Raw genomic sequence first — 16,379 nt, forward strand, 5'->3', positions numbered from 1 at the left:
GGGACTCAAATAGGAAAAGATCTGATTCTAATGCCCACTTACCTATCCTCACCTGTAGCTGGGGTAGACTTTAAATTTTGTGTGTTTTAATTTCCTACTTTTATATCTTGTTTTTAAAAACATTTTTTAAGGTATCCCATTTGCTGTGAAACTGGTACACTTATTCATGGTGTTTAAAGTTGTTACACTATGTGGCAAGAGTCACAAAGGCATTTAATTATTCTGTTTTTAAGAATTTATCCTAAGGAAATAAACAGAAAGCTATAAGCAAGAAGGTATTTATTTCAGCATTGTAATAGGAAAAAGCTGAAAACAGCCTAAATGTCTCATAGGGAGTAGTTTAGTAAATTAGTGTACATCCAATTGGACTTTATGTAGCGATTAAAAAGTATAAGTTGACACTATAGAAATGGGGAAAGGGTGAATATACAACAATGCATTTATGATTGCAGTTTTGAAATGACAATATATGTTTTGAAGGTAAATAAGCAAAAATGGAAATTGTGGGAGGAATATTTAGTCATGGAGGTGCCCCAAGATTTAGCTGTGAGCATTGTTTATAATGGTGAAAAGTTAGAAACAGCCCAAGTGTCCCAACACAATAGGGGCTTGGTTGACAGCTGAATACTTTGTCCGCTAACAGTAAATGTAGAAGATTTAGTGACATGGAATATACCATTTAGAATACATACAAATGTATAAATCAGTGACTGAAAGGGTATACCAAAATGTTAACAGTGACTTTTTTAGTGGTGGGTCTTTGGGGTTTTCTTTATTTTTGTTTTTATTTCTACGTTTTCTATGTTAAAGATGTATTTTGTACCTTATTAGTGAGAAACAAAAGATTGATGAAATGATATAAATGAGAGAATTCAAGTCTTGGCTTGAATGTCAGGTTTCTAGTGAGGCTAACCTCACAGGTCTATTTAAAATTGCAATCTTCCCCCTTCCACTCCCTGTCCATTTTTCCCCCCTCTGCCCCCTTTTCTTTATTTTCCCCTACACTTAACCTCTTCTTAAGTACTGTGTAATTTAATTATTATGTATATTGTTTTCTCTCACTGGAAGGTTATCACTGCTGAGGGCAAGAATCTGCTTTGTTCATTGAGGCATCCCAAGCACCTAGAATAGTGCCTAGCAAATAGTAAGCATTCAGTGAATATTTGTTGAATGAATTAGTTTAAAAAATTAGTAAAAAAATTATCAACCTACAAGCAGGACAGATTTCATTTTTGCCCACCTTCTGTTTCTTATCTACATTCATGCATTTAAAAAAACACTTGCCCTCTTAAAGCATCAAACATTTTTCATGTTTACATGGTCTTTATAATTTTTAATGCCGTGTAACATTCCATTGTATAGATGTACCACAATTTATTAAAAACACTGCCCCTAATTTTGGGTACCTAAGTCATTTTTATCATTTTTGTTACCAGAAAGCCCATTACAGTGAGTATTTCGTGGATGTAGTTTTAAATTTTAAAATGATATTCTTAGGATAAATTACTGGAAGTAGAATTCCTGAGTTAAAAGAATAGGGACATCTTGATAGCTCTTGTTACCTATTGTCTTATGAAACAACTTTTGGATACAGAACTTAATTGCATTGATGTTTTCAGTTTTGGTGGGATATGATATAAAATGTATTAGAAAGTTTTTATACACGTAGAAGTATTCTTATATACCCATAATCCAGAATCAACAGTTATTAAGCCTTTGTCACATTTTTTTCGTCTGAGGAATATAATTTATTTTAAAGGAATCATGATGTTAATCATAGAGTATTCAGGGAAGAGGTCCTTTTCTGCATCTTTCCTTCAGTTAAATCTGACTGGAGGGTCCTGTGTTGAGGGGAAAAGATTCAGGATTGATTTTGCCCTTTAATTTACTGGAGAACTGCCTTTGGATGAGGAAGATGGTCCTCACTTTGTTAACCTGATCCAGTAGGAAATTTCCATTTTAAAACCATCAACTTTTGTATTCAGTCTGGATTATACCAGGAGTTTTCATTTAATCTTATGCTGATTTTTTTTTTTTTTGCCACACCCTGTGGCTTATGGGATCTCAGTTCTCCAACCAGGGATTTAACTCAGGCCACAGTAGTGAAAGCCCAGAATCCTAACCACTAGGCCACCAGGGAACTCCCTTATGTTGATTTTTAAATGACAGAATTTAAGATTTTATGATTGTATATTTTTGTATTTGCTGCTTTTATTGCTTTGGTAGTCATTTATCTTTCCATTGTGATTAATAGCAGTATTTACCAAGTGTTTCCTATACGCCAGTACAGAACTAGTGTTTTCACATACTCATTAATCTTTATAGCTACTTTGAGAGGTAGGTATTTTTATTATTCCCTTTATAACAGCTTAAGAAACTGGTGCAGAAGTAATTTACTAAGTAGTACATGGATAGTAAGTAAGTATTAGGACCATGCTTCAAATCTAAGTGTATCTAACTCCACAGCCCATACTTTTCCTGCTGTTCATTCCACAATATCTACTGTAGGCTAGGACTGCAAGGTACCAGAGAAGAACAGGACTTATTATTAGTCCTTTTCATAACTAGAATCTGTTTCAGTCATTGTGTTTTAAAGTGTGCTTTAATATTATGATAAGGCCAATTTTTAGGGAGTAGATTCTCTTGGGAAAGTAGTTTCCTATTAATGCATATAGTTACTGAACTGGAAGTTTCCTCAAGTCATTCTAGTGCAAGCTGTTCTTATCTAGTACTTGTCTAGTTTCTATGTACAACATAACTGCTAGTGCTGGTGGTTTTTAGATTTTTGAATTGTACTCCTTTGCCATACTTGTTAAAAATAATACCAAAGGTGATTAATGACATACAAGTCATCAGGAAGGTGGCTGATTGTGTTCTTAGCACTGAATGTATTTGACCTTCTACCGTTTCTTTTTAGGGTGCAAAAATGCAGAGCAATAAAACTTTTAACTTGGAGAAACAAAACCACACTCCAAGGAAACATCATCAGCATCACCATCAGCAGCACCACCAGCAGCAACAGCAGCAGCCACCACCTCCACCAATACCTGCAAATGGGCAGCAAGCCAGCAGCCAAAGTGAGTACATGCTAGGTAATGGGGTAGAAATAGGTCCCTTCTTCGGAACAGTTTCTTGATTTTTAGATTAGACTCTTGGGATTATAAAGTAATGGGCCTTTGCAGCACACCTTTGTTGTTCTTTTCCCTATTTACCTCTTAATACTTAGGATAGAAAAAGGCTGATTCTCTGAAATAAGGAGCAGACATGTGGGATAGCAGTTGAGTACAGGTTGCTTTGCTGCATTGGCACATTCTGTTGCTAAACAGATGGCTGCATATTTTACCTCAGAGCTTGGTTCTTAGAGGTCATCATCAGATGACTAGTACATAGAGAAAATATAGAAAAGGTCTTTAAGACTTAATGGAGAAGAAGTCTGGTATTAAGTATTATACTTTTATCTTGGGGCCTGTGCCACCCCATTTTTTAAAAAATATTTATTTATTTATTTGGTTGCACTGGGTCTTAGTTGCAGCAGGCAAGCTTCCCAGTTGTGGCATGCGAACTCCCAGCCTCGGCATGCATGTGGGATCTAGTTCCCTGACCAGGGATCGAACCCGAGCCCACTGCATTGGGAGCCCAGAGTCCTATACACTGCGCCACCAGGGAAGTCCCTGTGCCACCCCATTTTTAATCAGAGTAAAAGGTCTTTAAAGGTATGTTCCCATCCATTCAGCAAATTTTGAGCACCTGTTGTGTGCCTCTTACGACTACAACCAACCTCAACCCTCTTTATTTCCAGAGATTCCTACAAAGAATACTCTTCCCTAACTCATTCTTTTCATCCCATTACCCCAAGCCTGAAAGAATGGGAACTGTTAAGGTTATGAAGATCAGTGAGGGATTGGGAAATGGAGCAATTATGTTTTAAATGTAAAAATCTGATCCCTTCTGACCTAGGGCTCCTTGACTTGCTTACTTTTCTCTTTCTGTCTCTGAGTTAGTCCAGGGTGGCTCCTGGCCCATAGTAGAGTTGTTGAGAAGTCTCCCCAGATCTCTGCCTACTGCTTTCACATTCTAAGGTGCAATTTACTGATAAGTGGTTAGTGGATAGATTCCATTGGGAAATGGTGTTTGACTTCTCTACAGCAATTATATTGCCCATCTAGCAGCAGTTGTAACTCTTTGAGAATGTGACTGTGTGTCTTCTCTCAGATGAAGGCTTGACTATTGACCTGAAGAATTTTAGGAAACCAGGAGAGAAGACCTTCACCCAGCGTAGCCGGCTCTTTGTGGGCAATCTTCCTCCTGACATCACTGAGGAGGAAATGAGGAAACTATTTGAGAAATATGGGAAGGCAGGCGAAGTCTTCATTCATAAGGACAAGGGCTTTGGCTTTATCCGCTTGGTGAGCAACTGTGGGCTTTTAGAGCATGTGCTCTAAAAGGTGGGGAAGCTGGGGAATGATGGATATGGAAAGTTAGGCAGTAGAAATAATTCTCAGATGATATTAAAAGCTTATAGTTATAGTTGGTAGAACAGGACAAAAATGCATATTTTATTTTAATTTTTCCTCATAGGTTTTTTTTTTTGTTTGTTTCAAGGACAACATAGGTTTATTTGCCTAGGACTCTGGGGCTAAAGTATGCCCTTTGGAACTTTTTTTGTTTTAATTTGTAAATTTCGAACATATAGAAGTGGAGAGAATAGTATAATAAACCTGCACGTACTCGTTACCCAGCTTCAGTAACTATCAACTCATAGTTAATTTTGTTTTATCTCTACCCTTCTCCTATTTACTGCCCCCCCACAAATGTTTTAATAAATTAGATTTTTTTTCCAAAAAAATGAAAAAAGCTTTTTATTTTAGTAATGATCAAGGTTTATATAATTTATTTCCAAAGCCCTTACACATATGTTATCTCACTTAAGATTTGTCAAAACCTTGAGGGAGCAGTTTTATTTGTATCTATTTTTTAAAAAAAATTAAGTGTAGATCTTTTTTAAAAAATCTGATTTGATTTAGGAAATGTGTTTTAAGTGCATGGGGAAAACGTTTCTGGGCATAATCTATCTCCATAAATGAGGAACATAATGTGTTAGCAAGATCACTGGATGTTACGGTCAGAACTAGTCTTCATTCCAGATCTACCACTAACTATCTAGGCAAGTCATTTTTTCTAGGGCTCAGCTTCCTCTTCAGTAATGTGGAGGGTCTCATCAAGGTCTGTGGTTCTAAAGAGGCCTCTTGTAGGGCATAGTGATTCTGGTTAAACTTGTATGTAGCTAGCAAAAATTAAAATAATTCTGGCTGCTGTATTGTAAGGGTAGGCTTTATGATGGTCATTCTTGTCCAGATGATCTGTTAACACTTCAGAGAATAGCCTATGATACCAGTGACCATGTAAGTGGTATTAACTCTAGAATTTCCAGTTGATATATTGCAAGGCCATCAGAGCAATTAGGCTAACCAAAGAGTTATCTGAAACACCTGACTCCATTCTTCCAGTTCTATCCACGTTTCTTTGTATGCTTGTTGCCAAGGGTTTTTTGGGTTTTTTTGGAGACATTGAGCTATTCTACTTGAGGCTCTTGATGGCTGTGTAGGTGGTCTTTGTCCAACTGAGTTATTCTGACTTTCCTCTGCTTCCTAGGAAACACGAACCCTAGCAGAGATTGCCAAAGTGGAACTGGACAACATGCCGCTCCGTGGAAAGCAGCTGCGTGTGCGCTTTGCCTGCCATAGTGCATCCCTTACAGTCCGAAACCTTCCTCAGTATGTGTCCAATGAACTGCTGGAGGAAGCCTTTTCTGTGTTCGGCCAGGTGGAGAGGGCTGTAGTCATTGTGGATGATCGAGGAAGGCCCTCAGGAAAAGGCATTGTTGAATTCTCAGGGAAGCCAGCTGCTCGGAAAGCTCTGGACAGATGCAGTGAAGGCTCCTTCCTGCTAACCACGTGAGTGAAGGGTCATTTTCAGAAACATACCTTAAATGCTACTTTCTTCTGTGGTCTGGGGAGTTAGCCTCTAAGAACCATGTTCCTGTGTTCATTTAAAGACTTTTGATATAATTCAGCTCTAGTAGAGTTTTCAGTGTACTCTTAAATTAATGGAAATGGTATGAGGATTAAAAAAATAAACGTTTGCAGTCTTTCAGTAGGTTGTCATTTAATCAGTGTTAAATTTCCCCTTATGGTGAAGTTTTAGAACTCTAAAAAGTTGTTTTGTGCATGCAGCATCTCTCTTAATATTTACCCCAAGTCGTTACCTTGAGTTCTGTAGATACCATATATAAAGGCTGCACTTGGAGCATCCCTGGTGGCCCAGTGGTTAAGAATCTGCCTGGCAATGCAGGGGACATGGGTTTGATCCCTGGTCCGGGAAGATCCCACGTGCCGCGGAGCAACTAAGCACATGTGCCACAATACTGAGCCCACACACCACAACGACTGAAGCCCGCGTGCCTAGAGCCGGTGCTCTGCAACAAGAGAAGCCACCGTGATGAGAAGCCCCCGCACTGCAACGAAGAGTAGTCCCTGCTCACCGCAACTAGAGAAAGCCTATGTGCAGCAACAAAGACCCAATGCAGCCAAAAAAATAAATAAAATTTAAAAAAAAATAAAGGCTGCACTTAAGTCCTCTACCTACTTAAAGACTGTATTCAGAGATCTGAAACCTGACTATCCTGTCAACCTCAGATTCCACATAATGCCATTAAAAGGGCGTGGTTACTTAGGACTGGGTATAAAAGCCCCTTCAGAAGTATGTTTAACTGTCCAGTCCTGACCCCTAACTAGTTCACTGTGCTGGTATAATTTGATTAACACTGAGCATCTCTCTCCCAGATTTCCTCGACCTGTGACTGTGGAGCCCATGGACCAGTTAGATGATGAAGAGGGACTCCCAGAGAAGCTGGTTATAAAGAACCAGCAATTTCACAAGTATGTGGTCCTGACAGATTCCCTGTTAGATGTTTGCCTGTTCTTAAGGAAGCTTGTAAAGAGATGTGTAAAAGAGGCACATCTTCACTGTATGTGTTCACTGGCAGCCATTGTCTTGGCCCTCGGGAGGAATGTAGTGTTCGTTGGGAAAATCTTGGGCAAAAGTTTTAGTAACCCAGGAACCTTGTGTATAGGGAGCGAGAGCAGCCACCCAGATTTGCACAGCCTGGCTCCTTTGAGTATGAGTATGCCATGCGCTGGAAGGCACTTATTGAGATGGAGAAGCAGCAGCAGGACCAAGTGGACCGAAACATTAAGGAAGCTCGTGAGAAGCTGGAGATGGAGATGGAGGCTGCTCGCCATGAGCACCAGGTCATGCTAATGAGGCAGGGTGAGTATGGGCCTGTAAGTCTTAAAACTAGAAGAAGGACAAAGTAACTATTTTCAGGAGTTTCTTTGTATCAATCAGTAGAGAAAGGCCTAAACTTCAACTTTTATTCTCTGAAATATTTTGTTGATCTTGGTAGGCAGATGAGCTTGGAGATGTGGCAGAGGATACTGGATTCTGTGGAGAAGGAAATAATAGGTTTGACTTCATTTTTGGAATCTGGATACCTCGGATGGCCACTTGGGGATTAAATATCCCCTTTGCTTTCTGGATCTATCTTTATGGAAAATTACTGGGCCTGTATGAGGAGCATGAAGAATACTCTCAATCAGTCTGTTGTTTTCATAGATTTGATGAGGCGTCAAGAAGAACTTAGGAGGATGGAAGAGCTGCACAACCAAGAAGTGCAAAAACGAAAGCAGCTGGAGCTCAGGTAACTCTTTTCTCCAACCCTTTTTCTCTGACAACTTTAAAATGTAATGTCTCTCTCCTGTTTCCTACCACCATGCTACTTCATGCATTTGTAAATATGTTGGCAAATATTTCCTGGCTGCTTCTCAAGTTCTCCCTTTAGATGGGAGATGTTTCAGGTACCCATGGTTCTAGGAATTCCTGGGACTGCGCTAGAGAGGAAAGCAGCTGAGTGCTGGTCTTATGAGATTGGCTTCTTTGGGAAAGAACTTTTTTCCCTGAAGGACACATCTGGGTTGTTTTAGGGCTGGGCACATTTAACAGTGAGTTTCCTGGAGAGCTATGATAGTTTTCAGTAGGCTCTTGATCTCCTTGGCTGAGTCCCCTATTAAGATAATCTGTTCGAGTTTTGGAATGCCTCTGCTTAAATATCTTGGTGACATCTCTGTAGGCAGGAAGAGGAGCGCAGGCGCCGTGAGGAAGAGATGCGGCGGCAACAAGAAGAAATGATGCGACGACAGCAGGAAGGATTCAAGGGAACATTCCCTGATGCGGTATTATCTCCCATGTGCCCCTGATATGAAAAACTCATCATGAATTGTCCACTAGGACTATTAAAACACACTAGGCTATGACCAATTTTTCCATTCTATGACACTCCTTATAGAAAGAAGCATTCATAGGAAGGAAAGGTCAGGTTTGAAGAGGAGCTCTTCTTGCCTCACAGGCAATTTAGGATGAAAAGCTGGGGGGCCAGTGTATGCTGTTTAAACTCAGTGACTGGAGGATCAGATAGACCCAGTCCTGTAGCAGCCTTGACTGGTCTTCTGATGTCCTTGGCAGTTGTACAGGTTGGAGCCCTAGAAGAAATCAGCTATGTCTCTCCTTTTCTTTCATCTTTCCTTCTGTTCCTAATAGGAAACTCTGACTTGTGTCCTAGTAGCTCTAATCTTGAATTCATTGTACAACTGTAATGAGTTCAAGGAGGTGTTGTTGATGTTCTTCCTCAGCTTGGTTTCAGGGCACTTAGGATGTGTTATCACTGTCTACTTCCCTTAGTATGTGGGCCTCAATGGATTGTGGTAGAATGAATGCAGTGCTGTCGTGGACTGTCTTGAGTGTTTTCTGTTTTTCAGAGAGAGCAGGAGATACGGATGGGCCAGATGGCTATGGGAGGTAAGGACTTAAGGGGTTAATGGCTCTGATTTCCTTTTTTGTCTCGTCTCTGGTAAACTAGGTAGCTTCTCCTACCTAGTCCAGATTTAAGAGGCTTGACATTTCTGGGAGCATCATTTTGGTGGGAGGGTAACATGTCTTAGCCCAGAGATCTTGAATTATTTCCTTTGGCATAGAAAGACTGACAATCTCTGTCTCCTATACTGATCACACTGCTCTGCTTTAGGTGCTATGGGCATAAACAACAGAGGCGCTATGCCCCCTGCTCCTGTGCCAGCTGGTACCCCAGCTCCTCCAGGACCTGCCACTATGATGCCAGATGGAACCTTGGGATTGGTAATAAACTTCAGGGCCTTATAGTAACTCTAAATGGTAATAGGAGGAGGAAGAACTTTGCCTTCTTGGTCCCTGGGCTTGCCACAATTTTGCTACAGATAACAGTTTTTAGGATCACTGTTATCCATAAAATATTACCTCAAGATCTTTGTTTGGAGTCTTGTGCAAACCCAGTCTCAAACTATATTTTACCCAGGAGTTAAGCAAATAATTGTCTGACTGGGTAGTCTTGATTGACTGTTTAGTTGCTACCCTGGGTGAACAGGTTCCTCTTTGGAGGGAAGGCAACAAAGGCTAGGCATTATCACATAAAATAGATGTGAGTCCAAAAGCTTTATGGCTCATACAATCCTGAGGTGGTTTTAGTTCTACTGTCAAAATGTTTAAATTAGTTAGGCTTAAGGTTGCTGAAGAGTGATGGCCTGCCCTCGTCCATATACCTGGTTCAGGAAAAAGGACTTGGCTAGCACTTATCCAGCCTAGGAATTTAGTGTGTAATATTGCTTAGCATGTAGAAATACGGATAAAAAGTTAAAGGTAGGATGGTTGGGTAGGACTGTATTTCAGGCTACTTTCCTTTTAGGGATAGCCACTAGAGTTCTAAACAGGCTTAGTCAACCCTACCATCAGGAGCCTTGAATAGTTGGGTGGAAATGGCCTCCGGGGGAGGGACTACAGATGGGTGGGAAGCTAGGGCATAGGTTCTGTTATAACATTGCTCTCTTTCTCTTTAAGACCCCACCAACAACTGAACGCTTTGGCCAAGCTGCTACAATGGAAGGAATTGGGGCAATTGGTGGAACCCCTCCTGCATTCAACCGTGCAGCTCCTGGAGCTGAATTTGCTCCAAACAAACGTCGCCGATACTAATAAAATTGCAGTGTCTAGTTTCCCAAAACCCTTAAAAGAAGGACCCTTTTTGGACTAGCCGAATTCTACCCTGGAAAAGTGTTAGGGATTCCTCCCAATAGTTAGGTCTTCCCTGCCTGTAGTACTCTAGGGAGTATGCTGGAGGCAGAGGGTAAGGGAGGGGCGATATTTAACAAATCAGTTCTGTGTGGTATATCCTTTAACTAACCAGTTCTGTGTGGTGCATTCCTAAAGTCTCATGTGATTGTTGAGAGCCTGAGGGGCGGGGAGCCATGACAAAATGGATCCAGTTAGGGCCATTAATCTTAATCATTCCACTCTTTGTCCACCCTGTTCTATTTGCTTTCTTGTCCTTACACCCCCCCCCATCCCAGAGACACTGCCACATATACCACAAAAACTAAACATCCCCCAATGACCTTGGCCCCATTGCTCCATTCACTCCCAGGTGGGAATTCAGGCAGATGTCCACAGAGGTCACAGACAACATACATGCGGTTCTGTTATATCCCATATATTACCCCTTCGTGTCCTAAGGAAGACATTTTCTCTTAGAGATTTTCATTTAGCATATCTTTAAAAAAACTCTTGTGTTAAACTTGCCTCCATCTTTTTCTTGGGTAAGGACAACCCAGAAATGGCCCTTTTGTGTCTATGATATTGCTGTTCACAGCTTTTCTTGATAGGCCTAGTACAATCTTGAGAATAGGGTTGCTGTATGCTGAAGGTCAGACAGTAGCTCTTAGCTTTGCCTATCTTAGGTAGTTATGCTGTGCATTTTTTATTGGTGTACCATGATTGATTTGTCCCTGATACCTTTGGAGTTTTTCTGAGAAATGAAGTAATGCAACATCAACTTATTAAAATACATTTTAAGCCTTTTAATTTTCTGTGCTGTTTTTGAAGGGGCAGGAGGGAGGGGAGTTCTGTCTCAGATGAGCACAAGGCTATAAGAATAATCCTTTATGACCTTTTGCTTAAAGTATTAATCATCCATCTAGGCAAACATGGGGAGGTTGGACACATGCTATGACTGAAGTGGTAGACAAAGATCCGGGGCTACTGGTGGTACACACAAGTAATGAGGATGGGAGGAAAGCTGCTGCTCTGAAAGAGGGAGACAACAGGCTGGAGGAATTGGGGTACGTTCACCAAGCTGGGAGGGGGCTCAAAATTGGTATTCATTTCTGAGCAGCTGCTGGTATGTCAGAGGCTTGGAATTGGCATGGTAAATCTAAAACCGTCTCAGCAGTGGTTAGCTGACCTCACCCAAGTTCCAAGCCCTACTCTGCTTGATCCTTTTTTCTTGAGCCTCAGAGCTAAAATGTTCCTGAGCTCTTTCCTATTGGCTGGGAAGACCAATTGAAGTTCCCTTGCCCATGTTAGGAGGTGTACGCCTCCTGCTAAAGATAGAAACAGCTGGCCCTTCCAGGCAGCTAAAAGCCTCCTGACTAAGAGGTGTTCCCCACTCGGCAGCCAGACTCCTTGAAACACCCTTTCAGTAATTCTACCAACGCCTCCATGTCTCTACTCTGCCATAACAAAGGCTGTGGGCAGCACTTTGACCCCCAAACCAACCTTCCTGGTGAGTAATCCTGACCTTGCCAGGAGCTCTGTGAGTGCTGGGGGAGTGGTCAGCTGTGGGCAGTCTGTTAAAGGAAGAAAGAAAAAAAAATTTAGTGTACTGCCATAGTTTAATTGGTCTGAGTGATTTTCAGTCTTTACTGATTTTTTTTACATCATACAGAAAGACTGTAAGCATATAAACCTGGGGAAAAAAGGTAGGAAGTGACGTTTGGTATAGTATCTTTCCTTCCTTGATCCTTCTACCGGTATCCACAGATTCCTGTTGCCATCACCCTGGGGTCCCCATCTTCCATGATGCACTTAAGGTGAGGAATAGGCAAGGGGGGATAACAAGAGCACTTCACAAAAGAAATATAGCCAGGAATCTAAGCTGAGCTGGATCTCTTGTTATCAGGGTTGGTCCTGCTGCCGGAAGCGAACTGTAGATTTCTCTGAGTTCTTAAACATCAAGGTAAATTCTTTACTTCCTGGGATTCTGCCCCTAATAGAAGGATTCTATCCCTAATCCTCTCTCCTTATCTGTACTAGGGCTGTACTGTGGGACCACACTGTGCTGAGAAGCTCCCTGAGACCCCTCAACCTGAGGGCCCTGCCACAAGCAGTTCACTTCAGGAGCAAAAACCTCCGAATACGATTCCAAAGTCAGCAGAGACTTTGCGCCGGGAGAGGCCCAAGTAAAGAGGAGGAGGTCCCTGGGTTTTTCCTACATTCATGGAGCTTACTAGGAGTGATTAATGGGTCATTGAGGTTTGGGACTAGTGACTAGAGATGTGAGGAGACCCAAGGGTCAGGGCTTGGTGTATCTTCGGTGCCTTAGGGGAAATTTGTGTCCGGAAATAATGTCCTTTGTGCTAAAGTGGTACGGGGTGATGGGATAGGTATTCTGTGAGGTTTTTTTGTTTTGTTTTTTGGGGGGGTTTTTTGGCCGCTCCATCTGGCATGTGGGATTTTAGTTCCCTGACCAGGGATTGAACCCGTGCCCCTGCAGTGGAAGCACAGTCAACCACTGGACCGCCAGGGAAGTCCCGGGATAGGTATTTTGAATCAATAGAGTAGATAGCCTCTCATGAATACATACTTAGTTATAATACAAGGGGGATTGTTGAGAATGACTTTTTTTTTCTTTTTGGAAAAGAGCTTTAAAATAAGTTTTGCATCAAGAAAAGGATGTAGTAGTATTGGCAGCCAGGAGACTGCAGAGAAGAATAAGTTAATTTTGTGGAAATAGTATGAGCAACAGAAGAAAGTCATATTAGGTCTACAACTAATTAGATGAAGAAGAAGAGGGAATGATGCAGTTCTGCAGAGAAATATGGTTGGATTTAGAGCAACTGAGTAGATGGGCAAGAGGAGCCCTGGGGAATTCCCCAGGGTTCAAGGATTTGGCATGTCCACAGAGAAGAAAATTGGCAATGGGGTTGCTACCCATCTTCTCTAACCCTGCTCCACTTTCACCAGACTTCTTCGATTCCGTTACCACTGGTGGGAAGGTTGGCGCTGTTGATTACGGTTAGTGGGTCAGGACTAAATCACCCCACCCATACTCCCTAGGTCAGAGTTGCCTCCAAAGCTGCTTCCGCTAAATATATCCCAAGCCCTGGGAATGGCACTGGAAAAGAAGGAATTAGACCAAGAACCTGGAGCAGGTAAGTGGGTCTTTAGTAGGACAGGCTTCACAGGCAGGAATTTAGTGAAAGTGGCAGTTGGGTGGAGGAAATGAATAGGGTTCCTGACTCTGTTTCCTTTGCCCAGGACTTGACAGTAGTCTGATCCAGACTGGTGCCAGCTGCCAGAACCCAGGATGTGATGCTGTGAGTGAGAGTTTGTGGGGGACTCAAGCATGTGGTTGAGAGGTGCCACGCCTGAGGGATGACTGGGTATAGATATGAGGCTGCATAGGGTACATTTTAAAATGACCCAATTCTTTTCCTGATTCTCCTTTATCTGTCTTAGGTTTACCAAGGCCCGGAGAGTGATGCTACTCCATGTACCTACCACCCAGGAGCACCTCGATTCCATGAGGGGTGATGGAGGGGACTGGGTGGGCTGTGAGACAGATTTCTCCCAATGTTGACCTTAAGATGGAAGTGGGGGCTTGTGGGGAGGGGAGAGGAGAGTCAGTTGAATTCTATTCCTACCTCAGGATGAAATCTTGGAGTTGTTGTGGTATCCAGACCCTGGATTTTGGGGCATTCCTGGCACAGCCAGGGTGCAGAGTTGGTAGACATGACTGGGGGAAGCAGGTAAGTCCCGACTTTCCTGAACTCTTGATTAGAACCCAATTCCAAAATAATTTCTTCTCTCTGTACCTCATGGCCAAGCTCTGTATCTTCTCCCTTTTGCATGGACCAAATAAGATTCTGCTCCTTATCCTTTACTAGCCCAGTGGTTTTGCAATATGAGGTGGTGTTAATCTTTCTGAGACTCTCTGTCTCTCCTCCACATATACCATGAGAACGCCCCTTGGGTTAAGAGTTCATTCTTACCACCCACTTTTCACATCTTCTTTTTAGCTGCCAGCGTCTTGCCGTCATGATTGGCACCAGACAGATTCCTTAGTAGTGGTGACTGTATACGGTCAGATTCCACTTCCTGCGTTCAACTGGGTGAAGGCCAGTCAAACTGAGGTGAGGAACGTCTGATGCTGGATGGGAAGCCAGTGAATTGGGTGATATTATACTCTTACAGGCAGAGTCGTCGTAGGCAGTAAACATGTAGGCTCCATAGTCCTCTGAGAGGAAGGTAGAGCTGTTAGGTCAGGGTTATCTGGCTGACCCGTGGATGTAGGGATTACACCACTGGCCTGCTTCTCTGTCTTAATGACTTGTTCTGAGCTTCTGGGATTGTTACTACCCCTGTAATTCTTTTCTCTCAGCTTCATGTCCACATTGTCTTTGATGGTAACCGTGTGTTCCAAGCACAGATGAAGCTCTGGGGGGTAAGTGAAGATAAGGGGGCACAGGAGGGGGAGGCAGATGGGGTAAAATGAAGGGCCAGACTGGAATGAATAGAGGGTGTCTTGAGGGAAGGAGTTGTAGTGGGAAAGTGGAGGTTTTCTCTTCATTTGCTTTGATATTCTCTCTCTCTCCCTCTTCCTCCCTCTTTTTCTCCCTCTCCCCCCCCAACTCCCCTTTCTTTCCTCTTTCTCTCTCTCCCTTACTTATTCCTTCCCTATATTTTTCCCCACCTTGCATTTTTTATTTTTCTCCCTGTCATTCATCACCATCCTACCCTGACCCCAATCCCTTTGATTTCCTCATTTTCTCTTCTGTGTTCCTCTATCTTTCCCTCCTCCTCAGGTCATAAACGTGGAGCAGAGCTCTGTCTCCTTGATGCCATCTCGGGTTGAAATCTCCCTGGTCAAGGCTGACCCAGGATCCTGGGCCCAGCTGGAGCACCCCGATGCACTGGCTGAGAAGGCTAAGGCAGGGGTTGGGTTAGAGATGGATGAGGAAGAATCTGAGGATTCAGATGATGACCTGAGCTGGACAGAGGAGGAGGAAGAGGAGGAAGTGATGGGGGAATAGTGACACCAGACAGTCAAGTGCCTAGATAGGACCTCAGTGACTCCCTTAGGATCTCAGAGACCAGGATATGGTTGGCCATGTGGTGTCATTGAGCAGCAGGAGGCAGAAGGAGTGGAGAACAAAAGTGTCCCAACCATTCTGTTCTTTTCCCTTAAATAAATCTTGTATTCTGCAGTTTCACATAGTGTCGTTCTCTCACCTCACTATCTAAGATTGTATTCATTCCCTCCAACTTCCGTGTGAGTGCAACACACATGTGTGAAAAAAGCACATGTAATCAATTCTTCACAACCACCAAGTATTTACTGAGTACTTACTATGTGCCCAGTTATATGTTAGGTGGTTTAGAGGTATCTGAGAAACAGAAGACTCATTCATTCCTCTCAGGAAAATTGTAGTCAGGCTGACAAGTCAAGGCTCTACATGAGATAATAATAAACATTTTCAGGTAGTTTAACTGAGTGCTAAATTGTGCAGTACAGTTTTGAAAAGCTGTAGGAGTTGAGAGAATGGAGTGATTAATGTGGACTGTAGTAGAAAGGGAAAGCTCCATGGAAGAAGTACATTTTTTACAGCTTTAATTAGATACAATACACATCCCATACAATTTGCCTGTTCAAAGTGTAAAATTCAGGTTTTCTTTTTAGTGTACTCAGAGTTGTACAACCACAATCAATTTTACAATGTTTTCATCACTCCAAAAATAAACTCTGTACCCATTAGCAGTCACTCCCAGTGTCCCCCCAAACTCATAGCCCTAGGCAACCACTTATCTACTTTCTGCCTCTGTGGGTTTACCTATGCTGGATATTTCATATGAATGGAATCATACAATATGTGGTTGTTTGTGACAGGCTTCTTTCACTTAGGATAATGTTTTCAAGGTTCATCCATGTTATAACATGTATCAGTACTTCATTCCTTTTAATGGCCAAATAATATTTCACTGTGTAGATGTACCACTTGTGTTTATCTCTTCATCAGCTGAGGTATATTTGGGTTGTTCCCACTTTTTGGCTATTATGAATAATGCTCCTATAATAATGCTCCCATGCATTCATGTTCAAGTTTTATGTGGACATATGTTTTCATTTCTCTTGGATATATACCAAGTGTAATTGGAATGTAATTTCTGGGTCAAATGGT

At 42.2% G+C, this 16,379-nt stretch overlaps 2 protein-coding genes across 9 annotated transcripts in view; both read left to right on the plus strand.

Annotated features, from left to right (window-relative positions):
- Window positions 1-11,004, plus strand: part of NONO (non-POU domain containing octamer binding) — a 21,036-nt gene extending 10,032 nt beyond the window's left edge. For 4 of the 5 annotated variants that reach the window (XM_082446004.1, XM_082446005.1, XM_082446007.1 and 1 more), the window contains 10 exons: window positions 2,918-3,077; window positions 4,213-4,406; window positions 5,653-5,954; window positions 6,843-6,938; window positions 7,133-7,329; window positions 7,675-7,759; window positions 8,189-8,291; window positions 8,874-8,913; window positions 9,140-9,249; window positions 9,985-11,004. In XM_082446004.1, coding sequence (XP_082302130.1) covers window positions 2,918-3,077; window positions 4,213-4,406; window positions 5,653-5,954; window positions 6,843-6,938; window positions 7,133-7,329; window positions 7,675-7,759; window positions 8,189-8,291; window positions 8,874-8,913; window positions 9,140-9,249; window positions 9,985-10,119 — 1,422 coding nt within the window. In that variant the 3' untranslated portion in view covers window positions 10,120-11,004. Of the gene's footprint in view, window positions 1-1,119; window positions 1,145-2,917; window positions 3,078-4,212; window positions 4,407-5,652; window positions 5,955-6,842; window positions 6,939-7,132; window positions 7,330-7,674; window positions 7,760-8,188; window positions 8,292-8,873; window positions 8,914-9,139; window positions 9,250-9,984 lie in introns of those variants that run through there. The other variant, XM_082446008.1, reaches the window with a different exon arrangement.
- Window positions 11,005-11,106: 102 nt separating this feature from the next.
- ITGB1BP2 (integrin subunit beta 1 binding protein 2) overlaps window positions 11,107-16,379 on the plus strand; it is a 32,818-nt gene continuing 27,545 nt past the window's right edge. The window contains exons 1-11 of one of the 4 annotated variants that reach the window (XM_082446050.1): window positions 11,107-11,704; window positions 11,962-12,011; window positions 12,101-12,157; window positions 12,235-12,380; window positions 13,258-13,352; window positions 13,459-13,517; window positions 13,660-13,730; window positions 13,850-13,949; window positions 14,220-14,333; window positions 14,582-14,644; window positions 15,006-15,413. In XM_082446050.1, coding sequence (XP_082302176.1) covers window positions 11,641-11,704; window positions 11,962-12,011; window positions 12,101-12,157; window positions 12,235-12,380; window positions 13,258-13,352; window positions 13,459-13,517; window positions 13,660-13,730; window positions 13,850-13,949; window positions 14,220-14,333; window positions 14,582-14,644; window positions 15,006-15,233 — 1,047 coding nt within the window. In that variant the 5' untranslated portion in view covers window positions 11,107-11,640 and the 3' untranslated portion in view covers window positions 15,234-15,413. Of the gene's footprint in view, window positions 11,705-11,961; window positions 12,012-12,100; window positions 12,158-12,234; window positions 12,381-13,257; window positions 13,353-13,458; window positions 13,518-13,659; window positions 13,731-13,849; window positions 13,950-14,219; window positions 14,334-14,581; window positions 14,645-15,005; window positions 15,414-16,379 lie in introns of those variants that run through there. The other 3 variants (XM_082446052.1, XM_082446051.1, XM_082446053.1) reach the window with 3 other exon arrangements.

Source organism: Balaenoptera physalus (genome assembly GCF_965194825.1).
Source record: "Balaenoptera physalus genome assembly, chromosome: X".
Lineage (NCBI taxonomy): Eukaryota > Metazoa > Chordata > Mammalia > Artiodactyla > Balaenopteridae > Balaenoptera > Balaenoptera physalus.